Raw genomic sequence first — 20847 nt, 5'->3', positions numbered from 1 at the left:
ACACCTACCTAACAATGTTATTCAAAGCAAACAGTTACATCACTGAAATCTCAAAGCTACAAGATAATGCTTGATTAATGCAAATCAATGTGAATAAATAAGCATTACATTTGATGAAATCTCAATGTTAAAGGGTTAAAATGTGATTTCCTATATCCACTTTAACTGATATTAACCATTGACCATGTATGCCTATACCCATTTTCCCATCACAGCATTCATCTCTATTCCCATCTTTAACCATCTGTTACTCCATCCACACTCTCATGAGCTTACCAACTCACCCACTCTTTCCTATCTTCTGTCCCTACACTCTCTTTTATAGTTACCTTCTTGTACTCTGATGTGAAGGTGCATGGCTCAATGGCTAGAACATCGGGTTCACAAACATGAGGTAATGAGTTCAATTCCCAGACCAGGCTGTGTTATATTCTTGAGCAAGACACTATACCTCACATTGCTCCAGTCCATTCAGTTGTAGAAATGAGTTGTGATGTCAAGTTATATCAGCCTTTGCCTTTCCCTTGGATAACATCAATGGCATGGAGAGGGGAGGCTGGTATGCATGGGCAACTGCTAGTCTTCCATAAACAACCTTGCCTGGACTTGTTCCTTGGAGTAGGATTTTCTAGGTGTAATCCCATGGTCATTCATGACCAAAGGGGGTCTTTACTCTGTGACCTGACACATTATCACCATCTTTTTTTCTCTTTCCAGCTGGGGAAGCTAGGTACCTCCTCTACAGTACAACACTTGTTTTTCTCTCTCTCTGTCATGCCTCTCAACACTTGGCATAAAGCCACTTCCCTCAATACTACACATCCATTTAGTCATGGGAGTCTTGCCTTACAAATTACTTGGTGACCTCACTAGTGCCAGTGCTATGATAAAAGCACTTGGTACATGCTGTAAAATGGTTGTTGTTAAGAAGAATTTTCTATGGCTGGATATCCTTCCTGTTACCAACACTCACCTATTTCAAAGATGATATTTCCCCATGACCAGACAGGTTTCCACAAAATATTTGGAACAAAGGATATTCTTTACATGATGGTGACACCATGTTGAAGCAAAGAGACAGCATGTATACACGTGCACACACTCACACAAAATGATTTTCTTCCAGTTTCCATCTAGCATGTTCAGTCACAACAATTTTGTTGACCTAGGACTATAGATGTCACACAATGAGACAGAACCCAGGACCAGAGAGACAACATGCACTCACACACACACAAAATGATTTTCTTTCAGTTTCCATCTATCATGTTCACTCACAAAGATTTGGTTGGTCTAGGGTTATAGGTGCCATGCCTGCACGTATAATGTAAATTAAATTAGCCAAGACAGTCCTGCTCAAAAATTTTAGGTATTACTTCACATATCCACAAAACAATGATTAAAAGTATTCTTCATCTATCGTTTATCAGAATTGCTGATCAACAAGTGAGACTCAATATGGTTGCTTAAATTGCTAGAAATAACAGCCAAACTACATCCAATCTTTTATGTTTAACTTGTTTTAGTGTCAGGATACAGGTAAGTTGGAACACCACCTTGAAGAATTTAATCAAACAAATCAAAACCAGTACTTATTTTTAAGTCTGGTACTTATTCTATTAGCGTCTCGTACTGCACTGTTAAGTCATGGGAATGTAATCAAACCAATGCCAGTTATCAAGTCATGGGGTGGCATGCACATACACACACAGATACATAATATATATAAAGGATGCATTAGATAATGTAATACAGTATATACAATTCCTGAAAATTGGATGTCATAGGCCTGGTTGGGGCAGGGACCATTCGAGGTTAAACAAGGACAACTACTCATTATGAAAATACCTATGGAAGGAGTCTAGGGTTGTTAGTTGTAATAAAGTCAGTAGCTATTCCTCACAACTGAAAAATTATTTAAAAATTAAAAATCGAAATCGAACTAATTTCGACAGCTGGCACCCATGCCAACGTCGTCTCCTTCATTGGACATGAAACTCAGCTTGCGAAGACCTGTTGAGGCAAGCAAAAGCGAAATCAGGATGGCACCTGTGCCCAGCGTCGCCTTTCTGGCACTTGTGCCCGTGGCATGTGTAAGGACTTTCGAGTGAGATCGTTGCCAGTGCCCCTGGACTGGCTCCTGTGCAGGTGGCACGTAAAATACACCATTTGAGCGTGGCTGTTGCCAGTACCACCTGACTGGCCTTCGTGCAGGTGGCACGTAAAAGCACCCACTACACTCTTGAGAGTGGTTGGCGTTAGGAAGGGCATCCAGCTGTAGAAACTCTGCCAAATCAGATTGGAGCCTGGTGTAGCCATCTGGTTTCACCAGTGCTCAGTCAAATCGTCCAACCCATGCTAGCATAGAAAGCGGACGTTAAACGACGATGATGATAATGATGATAAAAATAATAAAGGGATAAATCAAATTTAGAAAGAAGTCTAGTTACAACTTTGCAAGCCCATTATTCATGTATTAATAATATTCAACCTTGTTAAGACAGTGAGCTGGCAGAATCGTTAGCACATTGGGTGAAATGCTTAGTGGTATTTCATCCATCTTTAAACTTCGAGTTCAAATTTTGTTGAAGTTGACTTTGCTTTTCATCCTTTTGAGGTTGATAAAATGAGTACAAGTTGAGCACTGGGGTTGATGTCTTTGACTTACCTCCTCTGAAAACTTGAAAGCAATATTTGACCTGGTTGTAATATTTAAGTGGATCCATCTAAAGGTTAACCCTTTTGTTACCAACCTGTCTGAGACTGTCCTTGGTTCTAGAGAACAAATAACTGTTTTTGACGTGATCTAAATCAAAATATCATACTAATTTAAGTTCCAAATACCAGCTTAATGACAAAATTATTTTACCAAATTTTTAATTATTTAAAAAATTAATTGAAAGGAAGTGTATTTTATCAGATATATGGTAATGAAAAGGTTAATCAATGTTTATATTCGAGCCAGCAAGGAAACCTCAATGCAGTCACTCAATTTACAAGAAATAGCAGTGAAATTTCCCTCAAATCACACTTTACTATTTACTTAGAAATAAAGCACATTTGGATAACACAATTGTAAATATTAAGAATAAAAGAAAGAAAAAGAAATTGCAGCAGGCATGCTTTTGATGAAAAGCTTGCTTAATCAAGACTGACCTACAGCCAAATGATGACAGCGTAGTCACCAGATTTGCAGAGTTTAAAAATGATATGAATGAACTACAGATTAAATTTAATAAGTCTTGTTAAATTCACATTCACACACATTCAGAATACAACCATTTATAAACTTCTAATGGCTCAACATTTTTCTTTCCATGGTTTCTTATGAATATAATTGAGAATTACATTGTGCCATGTTAAAAGCACCTAGTGCACTCAGTAAAGTGGTTGGTGTTAGAAAGGGCATCCAGCTGTAGAAACCAAGCCAAAAGAGACTATAAAACCTGGTGCAACCCTTTGCTTACCAGATCCTGTAAAACCATCCAACTCATGACAGCATGGTAAATGGATATTAAATAATGAATACTTAGATGTTTTGTTCATTGACTACAATAGACTCAGATCTTCACCTTCTCCGAACAGACATTATTCTATCAATTAAATTGAAATAATTAAAACAAATTGAAATGGTCAAGGCAACATCTTAAGAGTGTGGTTTCTTTACCGTCCAATATTATAATAAAGTAGTTTCTCCCAAACAGATAAACAAAATCAAAGAACACAGTTTATGTCCACAAATATTCTTTTATTTGTTTCAGTCATTAGACTGTAGCCATGCTTTGGGGGCATTGCCCTTGAGGACTTAGTCAATCACGTTGACTACTAATATTAAATCAGGGTACTTATTTTATCAATCCTATTTCTTGAACAATTAAATTAAGAAACATACACAAATATAAACTCAGACAGAAACATACGTACATGTATATGTAGGTACAGAATTGCTTGTATGGCTAGGAAGTTCTTCTCACATGTGGTTTTAAGTTCAGTTCCACTGTGCAGTACATTGGGTGAAGCTCAGTATCTTTTAGTATAGTCCTAAACTGACCAATGCCTTATGACTGACCAATTTGGTAGATGGAAATTACAAAGCCCATTGTCTGTCGTAGTCATCATCATTTAACATCTGTTCTCTATACTGGCATGGGTTGGACAATTTGATAACAGTTGGCAAGCCAAAAGGCTACACTGAGCCCTATTGTCTATTTTGGTATGGTTTCTACAGCTGGATTCCTTTCCTAAGGCCAGGCACTTTACAGAGTACACTGGGTGTTTTTTTTCGTAGCATCAGCAGGGTCAACAAGTGTCTTGCAAGACAAGACAAACTCCCCCACCCACCAACTGGTGGGAGTAGTATAGAGGTAGGAGCTTTGTGTCAGTTGATGAGAGGTTAAAAGAATAACAGTGGGATAGAGATAGGTGTCTTTCTGTAGAAGAGATACAAGGATATCCCAGTCGAAGAAGAAATGGAGAGAGTGGGACAGATAATGATGGATATGTGTCAGGACATACCCTCAAAGTACGGATGGTGGTGGTGGTGTATAGGTGAAGTGATACAGAGGGTGGGGGAGACAGAGAGGAAAATTTCATAAGAATGCTAGAAGATGGTTAGATGGGATAGAGGTGACTGTAGTAACTGAAGGTGAGATATATGAGTAGCTCAGTAGGATGGGGTGGTTATGTTAGATATGTGAGCACATGGAGAGAGATAGAAGAAGAAAGAGGTTTAAAGATGGAGCATAGCAGAGAGGAAAGCACACGGCTGGAGGAAGATAATGAGGAATGGAAGTGATTCTAAGAATGGAGTCTAGCAGAGGAGAGAGAAAGCATAGCTGGAGAAAGATAATATAGAATGGGAATGGTTCTGAGAAAGGGGAAGATAACAAAAGGGTTGGGGTGCATAGCATGTGCCTATTCTGCTCTCAGGTGATTATGGTAGCTGAATAATATCAGAGGTAAAGAAGTGATGAGTGTAGGTAATGAGATGTGGAGGAAGTTTGATGGGGCAGAGAGAATGGCGGTGAGGCAGAGCTTTGCAAGAGCAAGCATTTACCATGGTGGTCTTAGGATATCAATTATGTTGTGGTGGCGGGGTGTTTCTCAAGCAGATATCCTCTGCATTTAAGGTCTACATCTCACCACCATATAGCATTTACAATGTGTACACAAGCACTATATAAGCTTCCTTTCACTTGGGTGACGTATGGGATAAAAGATTCTTTACTTGGAAAATAAGCAATGGTTAATGACAGGAAGGGCAGACAGCCATAAAACAATGTCTCGATATATGTCTACCCCATGCTAACATGGAAAACAGTTGTAAATACAAATAAACAAGTATTTATGTATGTGCAAATGTGTATGATGCATTTCTATTGTAAGTCTCAAGGCTGTAGTAGAAGACACTTTCTCAAAATGCCATTCAGTGGGACTGAAGCTGAAAACCTGATAAATTGCAAAGAAACTTCTTACCAATTAGCTATGTTAAGGGTGTGCAGGTATTTTGAAAATACCTTACAGAGTGACAACTGTGCCCTGTATAGTTACTGGCTGCCCTTTGGCAAGGCATAGCACCCTTTTAGTCACCCTGCCAGAGAAATGGCAAAGTCATAGGACTGCAGCATGGCAGATTGTGAAAAGATTGTAAACCAACGCTTCTTCTTACATTGGTGCTGAGTGGAGGAATCCTAGAAGATCAATGGTCAGGATTACCAATTTCTATCAAGACTAGCCAAACCTGAGGAGTCATTTATAGTAGCAGCAGAAAAGTAGAGAGGTAAGAAGCATGAATGACTGTTGTTCAGGACAGAGGCCAGAGTGTACCTATTAGTTTACTTTATGCATAAAAGCTGGGTGGCCTGTCTTTGGATGTAGTCTAGCATATCCATGTGCAACAGTAAAACCGTCCTACATGTGAGGCAATATTTCATTTTGGACCAAATTTGAGCTTTGTAGAAGTATCAGCAGTTGATGGTGGTTGAAGTATTCTCTGATCCTGAAGAGAAGGATCAGTCTTTGGAATGCATTCCTAGTTATGTTAAGGAGTACTTTTACCAGGAAAGACCTCAGTGATAGTGAAGTTTAATAACTAGCAATTTGAGCTGTGAAGGTTTTAGTTGAGTGCTGCTCATGTTTAAGAGGTATGTGATATATTCTTGATATGAGCAGTGTTTCTTTTGTTTTTGTTTTTTGAGGGATGCTAAAAGATAAGAGTTGCATGGTCCCATGGGCAGATGCTTTCAAGACATCCATTCATAAAATCATTGCAGGTTTGGTGTTTGGCAACTTGATAGCACATGAATAATGCTTAGTTGGAGAAGGTCAGGGAAGAATGTTGGGTTATAGTATTAGCTGTATAAGAGTGAGTAGTGTTCGATATGTTGGGGCACATTAGTGTTCATAGAGTGAGAAAGAGAAAGGGTACCACTGTGAGTAAAAGAGGATCTTCAATGGGGGATCTAATTTCTTTCCTTGATGACCACCAGGACAGCTCTATGGAAGCCATTCTGGTGGTTATTAAAGAGAGAGAGACACTCATGTTGTTGAAGGACATGGCTCTTAATGACAGTCACTATTGATTTTCAGATAACTGGAAGAAAATATGTTAGGAAGATAATTAACAGGGTCTAAGACACAATGGACTCAGTGTTTGAAGATAATAGAAGAAAATTGTTAGGGCTGGTGGTCTTGTCATTTAGAAGCAACAGGAGTTTTTTGTGCACACTATGTAAGTGGGGTACTTGGTGGACTGAAAGGGTATAGATGTGGAGATGTCATGTCTGTGTAGTATAGAATAGTCTGCAAGAATAGGCAGAGAAAGTGGGGGCTTTCTCCATAGTTGGTAAAGATTCTTTTGGCTAGGGACTAGAAGGACAAGTTGCAGTATTGGAGACAAGATAGCCTGAGTAGTGTGATATATGAAGGAACTGTCCACAGTTTGGACAATGATCATGCTCGAGCTGCATTTCTGGAAAACACCATCCAGCTTTGGGCAGTGGGTGAGTTTCTCCAGACTTTTTAAACTTTGTTGCACTGTTATAAATGAACCACTTGTGACACTGAGTTTTCGTTGTGTGGGACATGGACAAATATATCCAAAAAGGTAGCTTCAGTTTACTAACTGTTTTTTTTTTTTGATAGGTCAAATGTGAAGTACATGTACAGGGGAAGAGAGAGGGTGTTGTGTTTTGGGCAGTTGCAATGAGGCTGTGGTTGTAAGACCAGACAGATTATGATTTATAGAGCTTAGGTTTTGAGGTAAGGAAGAGATCAAGAGCATTTAGAGTGTCTCTGTGTTAGTCTGGGATGCAAGTAGGGGATGAAACAAGTTGATGAAGAATGTTGAGAACAGCAATATATTTGGATTCTGTGCCTGTAGCAAATGGTATGGGATTAACATGTGAGTTGTGGATGTTGAAGCCAGCATGGACATTGATTTTTGAGAGAGGTGAAATGATAGATATGTTCTTGATGCAGGAGATATAGATATAATCAAAAGGGTACTGGGGATTCAAGAAGATTGGAGAAAGATAGAGAGTCCAGATGTATTTTAGAGAATGTAGGAAGACATTGAGTAAGAGTAACCTGAAGTTATAACTGCTAAAACCCAGATGGAGGTGTGTGATAGGGAGAGTAGAATCTATGTGTGCACAGATGCCACCTTTTAGAGTGAAATTTTATTAGGGAGTTAATCTAGAGTGTGGAAATGGATTCTAAATATCATCATTTAACATCCACTTTGCAAGGGCCAGACAAAACTTTTTGAGGCAAATTTTCGAGTTAGATGCCCTTCCTGTCACCAACTCTCATCTGTTTCCAAGCAAGGTAATATTTTCCCATAGCTAAACATTCTTTTTCCCTAAAGACTGGAAATAAACAACCTTGTATAATGTCGATGCTCATTTACAATCATTATGCGATGTCAAGACAAAGGTATACACAAACACATACATACAACAGGCTTCTTTTGGTTTCTGCCCATCAAATTCACTCATAAAGCTTTGTAACACTTGCCCAAGGTGTCAAGCAGTGGGACTGAACTCCAAAACTTCTCAACTGCACAGCTATGTCTGTAACTATTTATAAGCAGGGTGGAGAAATTTGTGTTATGGAGAGGAGAAAGAAACTATATTTTTTGCTATACATATATTACCTCTTTCTGCCTGGCGAGTTTTTATTTATCATTCTTATCTTTATGTTATGCTCTAGAAAGAACTATTTACAATAATCCATGACAAATACTAATTCACTTCTCTCTGCCTTTCTATTGTGATTAACTTCATAAAATTATTGAAAATGTGTTAAAAAGAATAATGAACATAGCATGTTGATCATTCTGTCACTACAATTCTATTGAAATGTACTGCATCTGTTTCAATTAAATTTGAAAATAATGAAGACATTAGTAAATCAATTTATTAAGCTGATGGAAAATAGCAAGCTGGCAGAATCATTAGTATGCTGGACAAAATGATGAGTGGCATTGTATGCTGGACAAACTGATGAGTGGAATTTTGTTCATCTTTGAGATTTGTGTTCAAACTCTGCTATGGTTGATTTTGCCTACTATTCTTTTGGAATTAATGAATTTAGTACCGATCAAGTCCTGGGATTGACATAATTGACTAGCCCCCTCCCACAAAGAATTTCAGGCCAAGTGCATATTGTAGACAAGATTATTAAACTGGTGTTTGGAGCTTATAGTTTACAGATATAAACTATCTATATTGTTCTGCTAGTAAGTTGGTAATATTTTAACAAATCTGAATGCACTGTACTATACTTGTCTTCCAAAGAAAAATGCACAGGGCTGGATTAGAAGCTCATTTCCCAATGAATGAAGTACCTTATCTGTCCTGCCGAGCTGATTCTAAAGATATACAACAATTTTAAATAACTATTTCCAAGTTGTTTATCTTAATTATATATTGAGTCGACAATAGATTACATCTTGAATTTTATTCCATAGACTATCAGTTAATTATCTAACAAATGGTGTACTGTATAGATTATGTCGTCTATTTTGTTTCATAGTAATGCTATAGAAGTACAAAAGATATTTTGATTCCTATTACAACCTTGCATTGACAATAAATAATATTAGACTCTTCATTTTAAAGAACTTTCGTTTAGGATTTCAAAGAGGAATTCAATAAAAATAATTTTTTTCTCTACAGTAAAAGGATAAGTACAAAAACTGACAAACTGTCACATGTTTCATCAAAACCTAATGTCAATGGAGGTAATTGTAAACAAAAACCCAACTTTCGATAATACTTTACTCATACCATTTGGCAAGGAACCATTCTCATGGAATATATCAATGCTCAGTTGATTTCTCAACCAATACACCCTACACATACAAATAATTACTTCTCAGATGCTGCAATCTTTTACTTTCAATATCTCTATGTTGTTTCCTCAGATTACACTATCAATTGGAACACTTTAACTGTGATAGAGGTTAAGGCTGAAGTTTAATTTTTCACCCGAAAGAAATGGAGTACTCACTTCATATAAAAAATGATTATAGAAACACCATAATAACAAGACAGATAAGATAATTTAATTTCTTTTGCTAACATTCTACATGAATTTTCCTATTGGTAAATCCCGTATTTGCATGGATTCTTTAGAGTTTCCCCTTAATATTAAATACTTAACCGTGAAATTGATAAATGTGTTTTTTTTTTAATATTTGGGCTGAGGCAAGTAGAGTGATCTACCTTGACTTTAATATGGTCATGACTTGGCAAAAATCTATGTGTTATGTCGCAAAAATTAATCATCTATCCCGATAATAAATAAATACTGACGACCATAACGATGGTACCTAAAATAATAATGCAGATTGAGTTTTTTTTTCTTTTCTGAAACACCATAATAGTACATTTCTTCAAAATAATTATCTACAAACAGTAGTTTTGTACCTATGAGTTTTTAAGTAATGGAAAGTATTTTTACCAACAATATTTTTGTAATAGAAATCAATTCAGTTTTGAATTACAGTAATTGACTTTTGCTTCGTCTAGATCTATTTCTATCAGCTGCTGGTTTAATTTTAAATGGAACAGGAACTCCCCAGAGATTTAGGTTCAACAGGAAATTTACATTTCCACGGAAAAGAAATACGTTAACAATACGTGCAATAATGACCAAATAAATTGGTACAAGCAACCCGTAAAAATATGAGAGTTCCTTAAAACGTACGAGGCAAGCGTTGACATGAGATTTCATATTGTGTCCGTTATCTATTCTTTAAGGCAGATTTTCTATTTAATAGAAGGAAATAGAGTAACAATTAAAAAAAAAAAACTAAAACAAAAACAAAAAAACCGTTTTCCTCCAATGTGTATAGCAAGATATATATTTTAAAGGCAGTCAAACCACACATTTCTGATGAAACATCACCATTGTTAAAATAAATATGGAATATAACATGACTTTTGAGAACTATGTGAAAGTTATAATAAGTATTGTAAAAATTTAAGTGCAACTTCCTAACCGAACTAATTAAAAATTAAAAGGTTTAACATTCTTAACACCAAAAATCACCGAAGTCTTATGTAATTTCTGATATTAATTATAATTCAGTAATGACTTCTCTACAGAATCCAATTTTTAGTTTTTCTACGTTGATAAAAGAATGAAACTGATATGGCACGTTTGTTCATTAAATAATAGGGGAGAGGTATCATATACTTAATATTAAGATACGGCTTTTGCTTTAATGATTTACAAACGAACCTTAAATCATGACTGTGCAATAAATATTTTAAAATTTTAACATTTTGTGAGGTTAGAAAAGGTGTTTGAAACATGTGACACAACTTAAGTACGCTACCATTTTAAAACAGCCCGTAATAAAAAGGTCATGTAACTAATGAAGTGTATTTAATTAACTAAAATTAGATTACTTTATTACTCTAATTTTACAGTTTTATAAGATGCAAAAATATGAATATAGAAGCTTCATCTAAAAATGTCATTCAGTAATCTAAACAGATCAATAAATTATATATAAATAAAAAAGTTTTCATAAAAAATATCTAAAAATATTTTCGATAAAAATGAAATTAGATTTATACAATGAATGTTCATGAAAAAAAAAAAAAAAGGCGTGGAAAGTGTTTTTTATGGTTAAGATTAGTTATGGTTAAGTAAAGAAATTGTAATATAGTGTTGCTTTTCTTGACAGTGGTATGGAATTGAAGTAGATTTACTCTAATAAAATAAAAGCAATTGAACAAATATATTGCAACGCCAAAACTAACACAGAAAATACAGTCAAGAAATATTTGAGAAAACAGCAACTTCTCAAGAAGTAGGATTGTTGCCGTGAAATCTAAGCATGGAACACCGCAATCTCTATTCGAGGAGTGGCCAAGAGCTCCGTTTAAATAAATACATGAATAAACTCCACACCATATAATGAGAGGTCTCTATCTTTTATATGTATAAACGCAGATGAGTGGATGTGTGTGTGTGTATGATGCACAATGTTTACGTACATGATGGACATATATAGGTAAGGAAGGATGAACAGAAGAAAAACATGTTTAGAGAAGAGACCCTCATCAAAGTCTGATGAGATTGACTCAATTAAGGATAGTGGTATGTTAACTGAAATATGCTACTGAGAGCAACAACGAATAAAAATAACACAGGAGATAAATCACATCAATCCCCCACTCCCCGTTTTTTGAAATAAAATCCAATACTATCAAAAAGTTGAGTATTCGTAAAAGAGAAAAAAAAATTCATCGTTGATTTTTTTTCTTCTCCTTTCTGTTATAGAGCTTGTTCGCCCAACCGAATGTTCATATATGTAAAACATTGCTGTCGGCTGAACTAAAGTGTTCGATTAAGTAGTTTAGCGAATAAAGTGTTGCGATTTACCTTATTTTCGTGATCTTCTGTAGAAGTTAATGCGGTTTCATCATTGTCCAAACGTTGTTCAGTGGACTCAGCACTCATGATGTTGTTAGACATTACACAGTTACAGAGATGTACTCACGACTGAAACGATCTAAGCGAAAATGCCCGTGTTACACATATCGTCTTATACTTCTCCACTACAAAGTACAACACAGCTTACGTTATTTTCAAATATTATTACAAATTACTCTAAAGTGAGAAATAAATTCGGAAAATACGAAAAATAATTGAATTTGATAAAAATAGATTTTGAAATCTTTAAAAAAATCACCTGATAATAATACGCAACTTTCCAGGAGCTCTACATGCAACGTGACAAGTATAATATCAAGATGGCGGGCCTCCGGGATTGCGTCGCACGTTACTTCCCTTTTCAAAATATCCAGGATGTCGTAAAATTGTTTGAAGAACAGTTAAACAAACCCGAAGATCCAGATTTAACACTCCTTTCTATTGTGCTTGGTGCAATTGAGAATATTTTAACTGTCAATCGCACTGTCCTAACTGATGTTGATTGTTCGAAAAGTCTGGAGCCAATTTTTCCAGCTATCGAATTTTCAACAGTTGAGGTTCTTTACAATAAGTTTGTTACAATTGTGAAAAGTTCCGTAGATTTAACAGAATATAAATCAGAGTATGCTACTCGTGAGCTGGTCAAGAAAGTATCAGATGTAATTTGGAGCTCCCTCACTCGCAGTAATTACAAAGATAAAGCTCACCTACAATCACTTTATAGCTTTTTGACAGGTAAGTCGATTCTTTAATTAAAGAAATGACAAGTGAATGTGCACCAATATACCTGTTATTCGACACAAGTAAGCATCATAAAACACACTATACTCATTTGTTGCATGTGCAAACAGGTCTTTGTATATTGATTATAGTTGTCTCTAGTCAACTGTGATTCTGGTTTTTATTTTAATATGATTAACTATACTTAAACACTGTTATTTTGTTTATATAATAAAGACGTTTTGATGAATAAATTTAAAAAAAAGCGAGTTACTTTCATTATATTCTTACATTATAGCTTTTACACGTTGTTTTATTGACCTGGTCAGGTTCGCGCGTTTGACACAAAAGGCGTTTTCACAATAAATTCATCTTTGTTAACATATAACAACGATTTCAACTAATTTTTAAGCGATCCATGAAATGTAAAATCTAAAATTGATCTGCTGTCAATTCCGATTTAATAAGTTTATTGTCAAATATCAACTGCGTAAAACGCGCCAGTTGTCATCCGCACTATTACAATTTGTTATCATTCAGGATGTTTGCTTTCCCGGGTTTTTTGCTTTTCTGTTTCAAGACTTGTTTTATTTTATTTTTATTTCTCCTTTACATAAAAGACAATTCTTATTATTCCAGTTAAATTATAAACTAAATTTTCTCCCAAAGAATCTATATTTTTACATTTTTTCTGTTTGAATGAATAAATCTAACATTCTGCGTAGGGTCTATTTTAAGACAGCGGAAGTAGTCATAGCTATAACTAGGTAGCTGTTCGGCTCGTGTCTTAGAAACTGTCAGTAGATTCACACAATTCTTAATACTTTCTATTTATCAGTTTTCAATTAATTTCTCATCAGTGCAATAACTGTCATTCATTACTGACGCATTTATTTTCTTACATTCCCCTCGACTGCGAGATTGCTCAGTAACTCAGATATATATCTTCATCTTCCAATATAACATTATAGATAATGCGCAATAAGCGACACTAAAAAGTTGTTTTGTTTATAGTTTGATGTAAGAGTTAAAAGTGCAAGAGACACAGCTTGCTAAAGTTTGTATATTTTTTCTAGAGTCTAAATTGAACTTCATTCAATTAAAATTACAATCTCAATAATGATTTTTTGTTTTCATTCTCTCATTCATTATGAACTGCAACGATTTTTTTCATTTTGAGCAACTGCTTTAATTAAATCGATTTTGTTTGAGATTTACACTAATCCAATGAATTAATTGTAAATGTAAATTGGATATTTTTTAGCAGTACAAGTTGTAATCAGTTTTTTTTTATCGTAATTTATTAATATCTATAGATTACGCATAATTTATTAAATCGACGTCTTCAAAAGTAAATTAATATTTTGTAACAATTTTCATTATTATTCAATGTATTAATTTAACAGATGCATTTACTATGGGCATGCTTTAGTTTTATGTGTGCGTGTGCGCCCGCGTGTACACAATAATACACAGGTATACATCATTTTATGCCAACTTTCAATGGCAGCATGAGTTAGACGTGTCGTTACGGTTTTAGTTAGTTCTTATTTGGAGTTTCATTTCATTCCTTTTTTTTTAGTATGGTTTCTACAACTGGATGCACTTTTTAACACCAACCATATAGAATATACTGGGGGAATTTTACTGTTGTACTTGCACCAGAGGGGATGTCATGTTCTCAGAAAGCCTAAAGTGGCTGGTGTTTGGGAAGGCATCAAGCTGTAGAAATTATACCAAAAATTTTAACAAGAAAACTTTCAAGTGAGATATGATTCTTTGACCCTACTGCAAAGATAGTAACTCTGAATAGGGACCCACTTGGATCATGATGACACGTGCAACTCATGCTAACATTGAAAGTGGTTGTAAAATGTGGATGATGATGATGATGATAAGGAAGTACACACACATGCATCTGTTAAATTTACATATTATTGTCTAATGAAATTAGAGCATTAATTTATTTTTCAAAGCATCAATTTATTTTATGCATAATTTATAGCTGCTAATAAACTATTGTCAAAAATATCCCATTGCAGCTTGAAATGTAAAAAAAAAAAAAATATCCAATTCCGATTTAAAATTAATTCATTGGATTAGTGTAAATCTCAATGAAAATGAATTTAATTAAAACAGTTGCTTAAAATAAAATGAAAGAATTGTTGCAGTTCATAATGAATGAGAGAATGAAAACAAAAAATCATTATTGAGATTGTAATTTTAATTGAATGAAGTTCAATTTAGACTCTAGAAAAAATATACAAACTTTAGCAAGTTGTGTCTCTTGCACTTTTAACTCTTACATCAAACTATAAACAAAACAACTTTTTAGTGTCGCTTATTGCGCATTATCTGATGAAGATATATATCTGAGTTACTGAGCAATCTCGCAGTCGAGGGGAATGTAAGAAAATAAATGCGTCAGTAATGAATGACAGTTATTGCACTGATGAGAAATTAATTGAAAACTGATAAATAGAAAGTATTAAGAATTGTGTGAATCTACTGACAGTTTCTAAGACACGAGCCGAACAGCTACCTAGTTATAGCTATGACTACTTCCGCTGTCTTAAAATAGACCCTACGCAGAATGTTAGATTTATTGAAATTATCTTTGTTCCCAGATGTAGAACAATTTGCCTGATAGTAATTGGGGCCAAATCCAAATGAAAGGGGGAGATAATCTCATAAATCAAGAATTCTGTATTTGATATGCCATTTAGAAAAAGACAGTTTGGTTATTTGGAGACTGGAGGACAACTGTGGACATGTTTCTGCCTCAATAAGCATCATCAATACAGCCATTGTTGGATCATATTTCTAGGAGACAGATTACTTAGACATAAGAATAGAATATTTTTATAACTTAGATAATACATGTATACCTTGTTAGTGAGATAAAAACTACATGACTGTTAAAGGAAGACTTTATAATGTACTGAGATCTGCTTATTCCACTAATTGTTGTCCAGACAAACTATATGGAGCTCATTCTAAACAACTTCAAAGGATGGTATAATCATCTGCACTCTTATAGGTCCAGAGACAGGGACAGGCCACTTTACTGTTTCATCTAATAGTGTGGAAACTATGGACATGATTGTTCTGTTGTATTGCTGATACAGCCCCACCCATACTGCTATAGTTCATGTAATCTAACAAAAATTTTTTTAGGAAACATCAAAGAGTTATTTCGTTTTGCTAAGGAAAGGTAATCTTGACAAAGTTGCCTCTCTTGCATCTATCAGTATCTCACACTTTGATGTAGCAGCCTTCCTTGTTTTCCAGCATTTGACTTGATATATCCAGTGAGCTACTAACTTACCAGCAACCAAAAGTGAATCCTCTTTTAAGCTAAAACATTGTGAATACTTATTTCCTCTCAAACATTTGAGGATTTATGTAGATGTCCATGTATCTATAAAATTCTGAATAATGGTTTAGAGTAAAGAAATTGTAATCTACAAATATATATATATGTACATATTTTATTGAGTATTCTTTTTTTTTTTGTATTCTTGTGTGCATGTATATATTTATATATATTGTTGTGTATGTGTGTGTGTGTATTTACATATATGTATATATGTAAATGAATATATACACACATACATATATACATAATTTAACATGTTTTCCATGCAGGCATGGGTTGGACAGTTTGACAGGGGCTGGCTAGGCAAAGTACTTGCACCAAAAATGAATTTCAAACCACTGGCCACTGATAATCTGGAAAAAACCCATCCTAGCCCTTGTTGGTCTACATGCAATTGCCAATTGCATGGTATATAATCCCTGTTTCCTCCACAGTAAAATTATTTCTTCTGCATATAATCATTGTAGACTGATATGTAATCTGACATTACCAATCTGGTTATCTCACCAAGTGGTTGAATTTCACAAACTGTTGACTACCTAACTCCAACATTTTGTTTGCTTTACCACATGGAGCTTATAATATAAGAATTTCTGTCGCTGCCTAGTCAAATTATCCACAATACCTAAACTGACTGATATTCTCACCTAGAAAACGTTTTAAAATTACTTTTAACTTTTCTTGAATCTGACTTCATAAGTCTGAGACAGGCATGGTTTGCATCTGTGAAACTTTGTGAAGCTGAGTCAACCAGTAATGACATGTATATACATGTATAATAAAATGTAGTAAGAGCAATTAGTCATAGTTAAAACAGTATAAACAAGGCTTGTATAGAAAACACAAATGAAATGATAATTCATCAATAAAGTTTATCAATCAATGCATCAAGTATATTTCATCCGCTATTGAAATCAGATAGAAAATTTCAGTATATTCAGTGCCCCCTTGAAACAGCTGTATTGCTTAACTTTTACTATTCCTTTCATTCACAGACAATACACACACACACTTTAACATTCATATGCATGTGTGTGTATATCATTTTATATTTTCTTTCTATGCTGGCATGGTTGCATGTTTAGGTAGGACATCACAGTCAAAATCATTTCTTGTTGCAAGTTACTACTCCTCAAGACTGGTGCTTGTACATGTCATTTTGCATAGTTTCTGTGGCTTGATACACTTCCTATTACCAACCACTGTACAGATTGTACTAGGTGCATTTACTTGTAGCACCAACACTAGGGTACTCAGCAACTGAAGGAGTGTAGATTGAAGAGAGGAATCAATGACAGCAGAGAAACCAGAAATGAGTAGTTGAGAGGGGAGACAACAGGAATATTAGTATAGAGAATATACATTAAGCTAGAGTCAGTGTATTTGCTTAGGTGAGCTAAGAGGGGCATAGAAGAGAAACATGGAGCAAGTCATCAGAATGAGTGAGAAGGTGGATGACACGAGTACAAGGTGAAATGATGTGGAAATGGTAGAGAGATAAGAGATAGGGTCATATGAGTAATGAAGAGGGAGGGGTGAGTAATAGATTATATCAAGGGTGAAGATGCCTTCAAAGTGACGGGGCAGTAAGGTAGGTTGGATAGAAAACATAAATATAATTGTGTACCACACAATTGCACAGTTTGCTGTATGTGGTTGAGGCCTTTGCAACGCTGCCTATTGCCAATCGGTATGATCGTTTATCATCATCTTTATATGCAGCATCTTCATGTCAGTCTACTCACTTCATACTGTTTCCCTTAGTCTCACTCTTGCACAAGTTCCACTAACTTGGAGTGTTTGGAATTTCATTAAACAGCAGTCATTCCTCCACATGTATCACATATCCCTACCAGAACAATCTTTTCTCTTGCACACTACATTTGATTCTGCTTATATCCGGATTTTACCTTGGCTCTTTTGTTATCTGGTGTTCATGCACACTAACATTACATGTTCATTAGAGCATGCTGGTTTAGTTTCTTTCCAGTCTTTGCAAATCTGCATTCATAATTCCAGTCTTGCTACCATACAACGATTCTAACACAAGCATCAAACAATCTACCCTTCACTCTGCAGGAAGAAACTCTTTAAACATTTTCCAACTTGTTTTTACCCTAGCTACTATATCTGAATAATTTCCTCTGCTAATTATGCCTCCCAGGTAACAAATGCTAACTACTACATCTAGTAAGCTATCCATGCATTTAAGAGAATCTATTTCCAGTGTGTTCATAGAACTTATTGCTCCAGTGCACTCACCACATACAAAACTTATCTTCCCTGTTAGTCTGCCTGTGATTCCACTACATCTCTTGAGTGTCCATAGCTTATATTGAGTACAGTACATGGAGTTTATACCAATGCCTTTCTACTTATCAAACAAGTTCAAATCCCTAAAGATACCAGAGTCCTGTTTACTTTCCTACCCACTAAGTTAATTGATGTTAAGGCTTCTAAAAATTCTAGGTAAAACATATCTTTAGCTGCTCTTTTAGCTACTTGACACTGTCCCCTACTAGTACCTTCATCCTCTTTGTGTGCATGCACACACATATGTGTGTGTGTGTGTGTGTATGCACACATACACACTTGAAATTAGATAAATGAAGAGCTAAATAGGAATTACTTAATGAACTACATTAGTTAATAGTTATTTGTATGATAAGATGCAGCACACCTAGAGCACAGTGTTTGTGCATCATCTTATGGCCTCTTCAGAGCTTCTAAATTCTTTTCAGAAGCTCTGATGAAGCTTTAAGGTGATGTACAAGCCCACAGCTCTTAGTGCATTGCATCTTATAGCAGAAATTAGTTGTAAGCTCATGAAGTTGATTATGTAATTCCTGTTTCGATATCATTTATTTAATTTGTTTTGACAGTATTTACAGACTTGTATTAATGTATTAGAGTTTAATGATGCATTATCAGTTGGTCTCCATTACCATAGATATATTTTCATGATGGTTACATATCAATGCTCTCTTACTCTTTTCTCTCTCTCTATATATATATATAGTGTGTGTGTGTGTGTATATGTTTATATATATATATAGAGAGAGAGAGAGAGACTCACACATAATATAGGGACATACATATGTATATATACATGTTTACTTGCATATATATATATATATATATATATATATATATATATATATATATATATATATATATATATATATATATGTACATCTATATATATATATATATATATATATATATATATATATATATATATATATATATATATGTACATCTATATATTGCATATATATGTATACATATATATAGATATATATATATATGGGCAACTCTTTTTTTTATGAAGCAGGCAACATGAAACATAGCTCAACATTAGGTGCATACTACCAAAAAAAAAAAATCAAGGTAATTTATCATTAGGTGTGCCAAGAAAGCCCTGCAGGTTACCATTTGCCAATGGTTGATATCTATGCTTACATTTATGCGTATACATACATACTCATCATCATCATCATCATCATTTAATGTCTATTTTCCATCCTGGCATCAGTTCGGTGGCATATATATATCATCATCATCGTTTAACGTCCACTTTGCATGCTAGCATGGGTTGGACGATTTGATTGAGGACTGGTGAACCGGATGGCTGCACCAGGTTCCAATCTGATCTGGAAGAGTTTCTACAGCTGGATGCCCTTCCTAACGCCAACCACTCTGAGAGTGTAGTGGGTGCTTTTACGTGCCACCGGCATGAAGGCCAGTCAGGCGGTACTGACAATGGCCACGCTCAAAATGGTGTTTTTTATGTACCACTTGCACAGGAGCCAGTCCAGTAGCACTGGCAACGACCTCGTTCAAATGTTTTTATAGATATATCTATTTTGCAAAAGCAACAGAGTAACTCAAGTGACAAAAGTTTTGTGCATTGGCATTTATCAAAATTTGATACGTTCCAATCCATGAAATTCCCAGACCGTAAGCTGCTGTGTTACTTCTGCTAAATATTAATAAAAATATACATATACTCATATTTTGAGTCCTACTTTTGCCTGTTTGCATCACCGTACCTGTATTTATATATAGGCACAAGCATAGCTAGGCACAAGTATACTTGTGTGGTAAGATGCTTATTACCGAACCACATTATTCTGGTTCATCCCACTGCGTGGCACCTTGGGCGAGTGTCTTCTACTATAGCCTCGGGCCAACCAGAGCCTTGTGAGTGGATTTGGTAGATGGAAACTGAAAGAAGCCTGTTGTATATATATATATATTATACATATATATATATATGTGTGTGTGTCTGTGTTTGTCCTCCCAACACCACTTGAAAACCAATGCTGGTGTGTTTATGTCCCTGTAACTTAGTGGTTTGGCAAAAGAGACCTACAGAATAAGTCCTGGGTTCGGTTTGCTTGACTAAAGGCAGTGCTCCAGCATGGCCACAGTCAGATGACTGAAACAAGTAAAAAAGAATATGTATGTATATGTATTTATATATATATGTATGGGGGACATAAATACTGGTGTGGTGTGATTATGGCCCTGTAGCTTAGCAGTTTGGCAAAAGAGATGGATAGAATAAGTACCCAGTATTTATTTTTAAAAAAGAAAGTACTGGGGTAGATACATTGTATTAAAAATTCTTCAAGGTGGTGTCCCAGTATGGCCATAGTCAATTGAAACAGGTAAAAGATATATATGTACGTATGTATGTGTGTGTATATATATATATATATATATATATATATATATATATATATTTAATATATATATATATATAAAAATAATATATAATATATATATTTATA

General features: G+C 35.0%; 2 protein-coding genes across 4 annotated transcripts in view; one reads left to right on the top strand and one right to left on the bottom strand.

The window, feature by feature from the left end:
* LOC106874411 (putative lipid scramblase CLPTM1) overlaps nt 1–13208 on the bottom strand; it is a 64343-nt gene extending 51135 nt beyond the window's left edge. The window contains exons 1-2 of one of the 3 annotated variants that reach the window (XM_089365162.1): nt 12964–13208; nt 11902–12031 (exon numbers count right to left, since the gene is read on the bottom strand). In XM_089365162.1, the coding sequence (XP_089221288.1) occupies nt 11902–11994 (93 nt within the window). In that variant the 5' untranslated portion in view covers nt 11995–12031; nt 12964–13208. Of the gene's footprint in view, nt 1–11901; nt 12089–12211; nt 12347–12963 lie in introns of those variants that run through there. The other 2 variants (XM_089365161.1, XM_014922136.3) reach the window with 2 other exon arrangements.
* The window catches only part of LOC106877204 (menin), a 75470-nt gene continuing 66868 nt past the window's right edge, over nt 12246–20847 (top strand). The window contains exon 1 of the mRNA XM_089365329.1: nt 12246–12701. Coding sequence (XP_089221455.1) covers nt 12246–12701 — 456 coding nt within the window. The remainder of the gene's footprint in view (nt 12702–20847) is intronic.

Source organism: Octopus bimaculoides, chromosome Z (assembly GCF_046866305.1).
Source record: "Octopus bimaculoides isolate indiv1 chromosome Z, ASM4686630v1, whole genome shotgun sequence".
Classification (NCBI taxonomy): Eukaryota; Metazoa; Mollusca; class Cephalopoda; order Octopoda; family Octopodidae; genus Octopus; species Octopus bimaculoides.
Note: the sequence above shows the minus strand (reverse complement) of the source record. Positions and strands in the feature narration are given on the sequence as shown.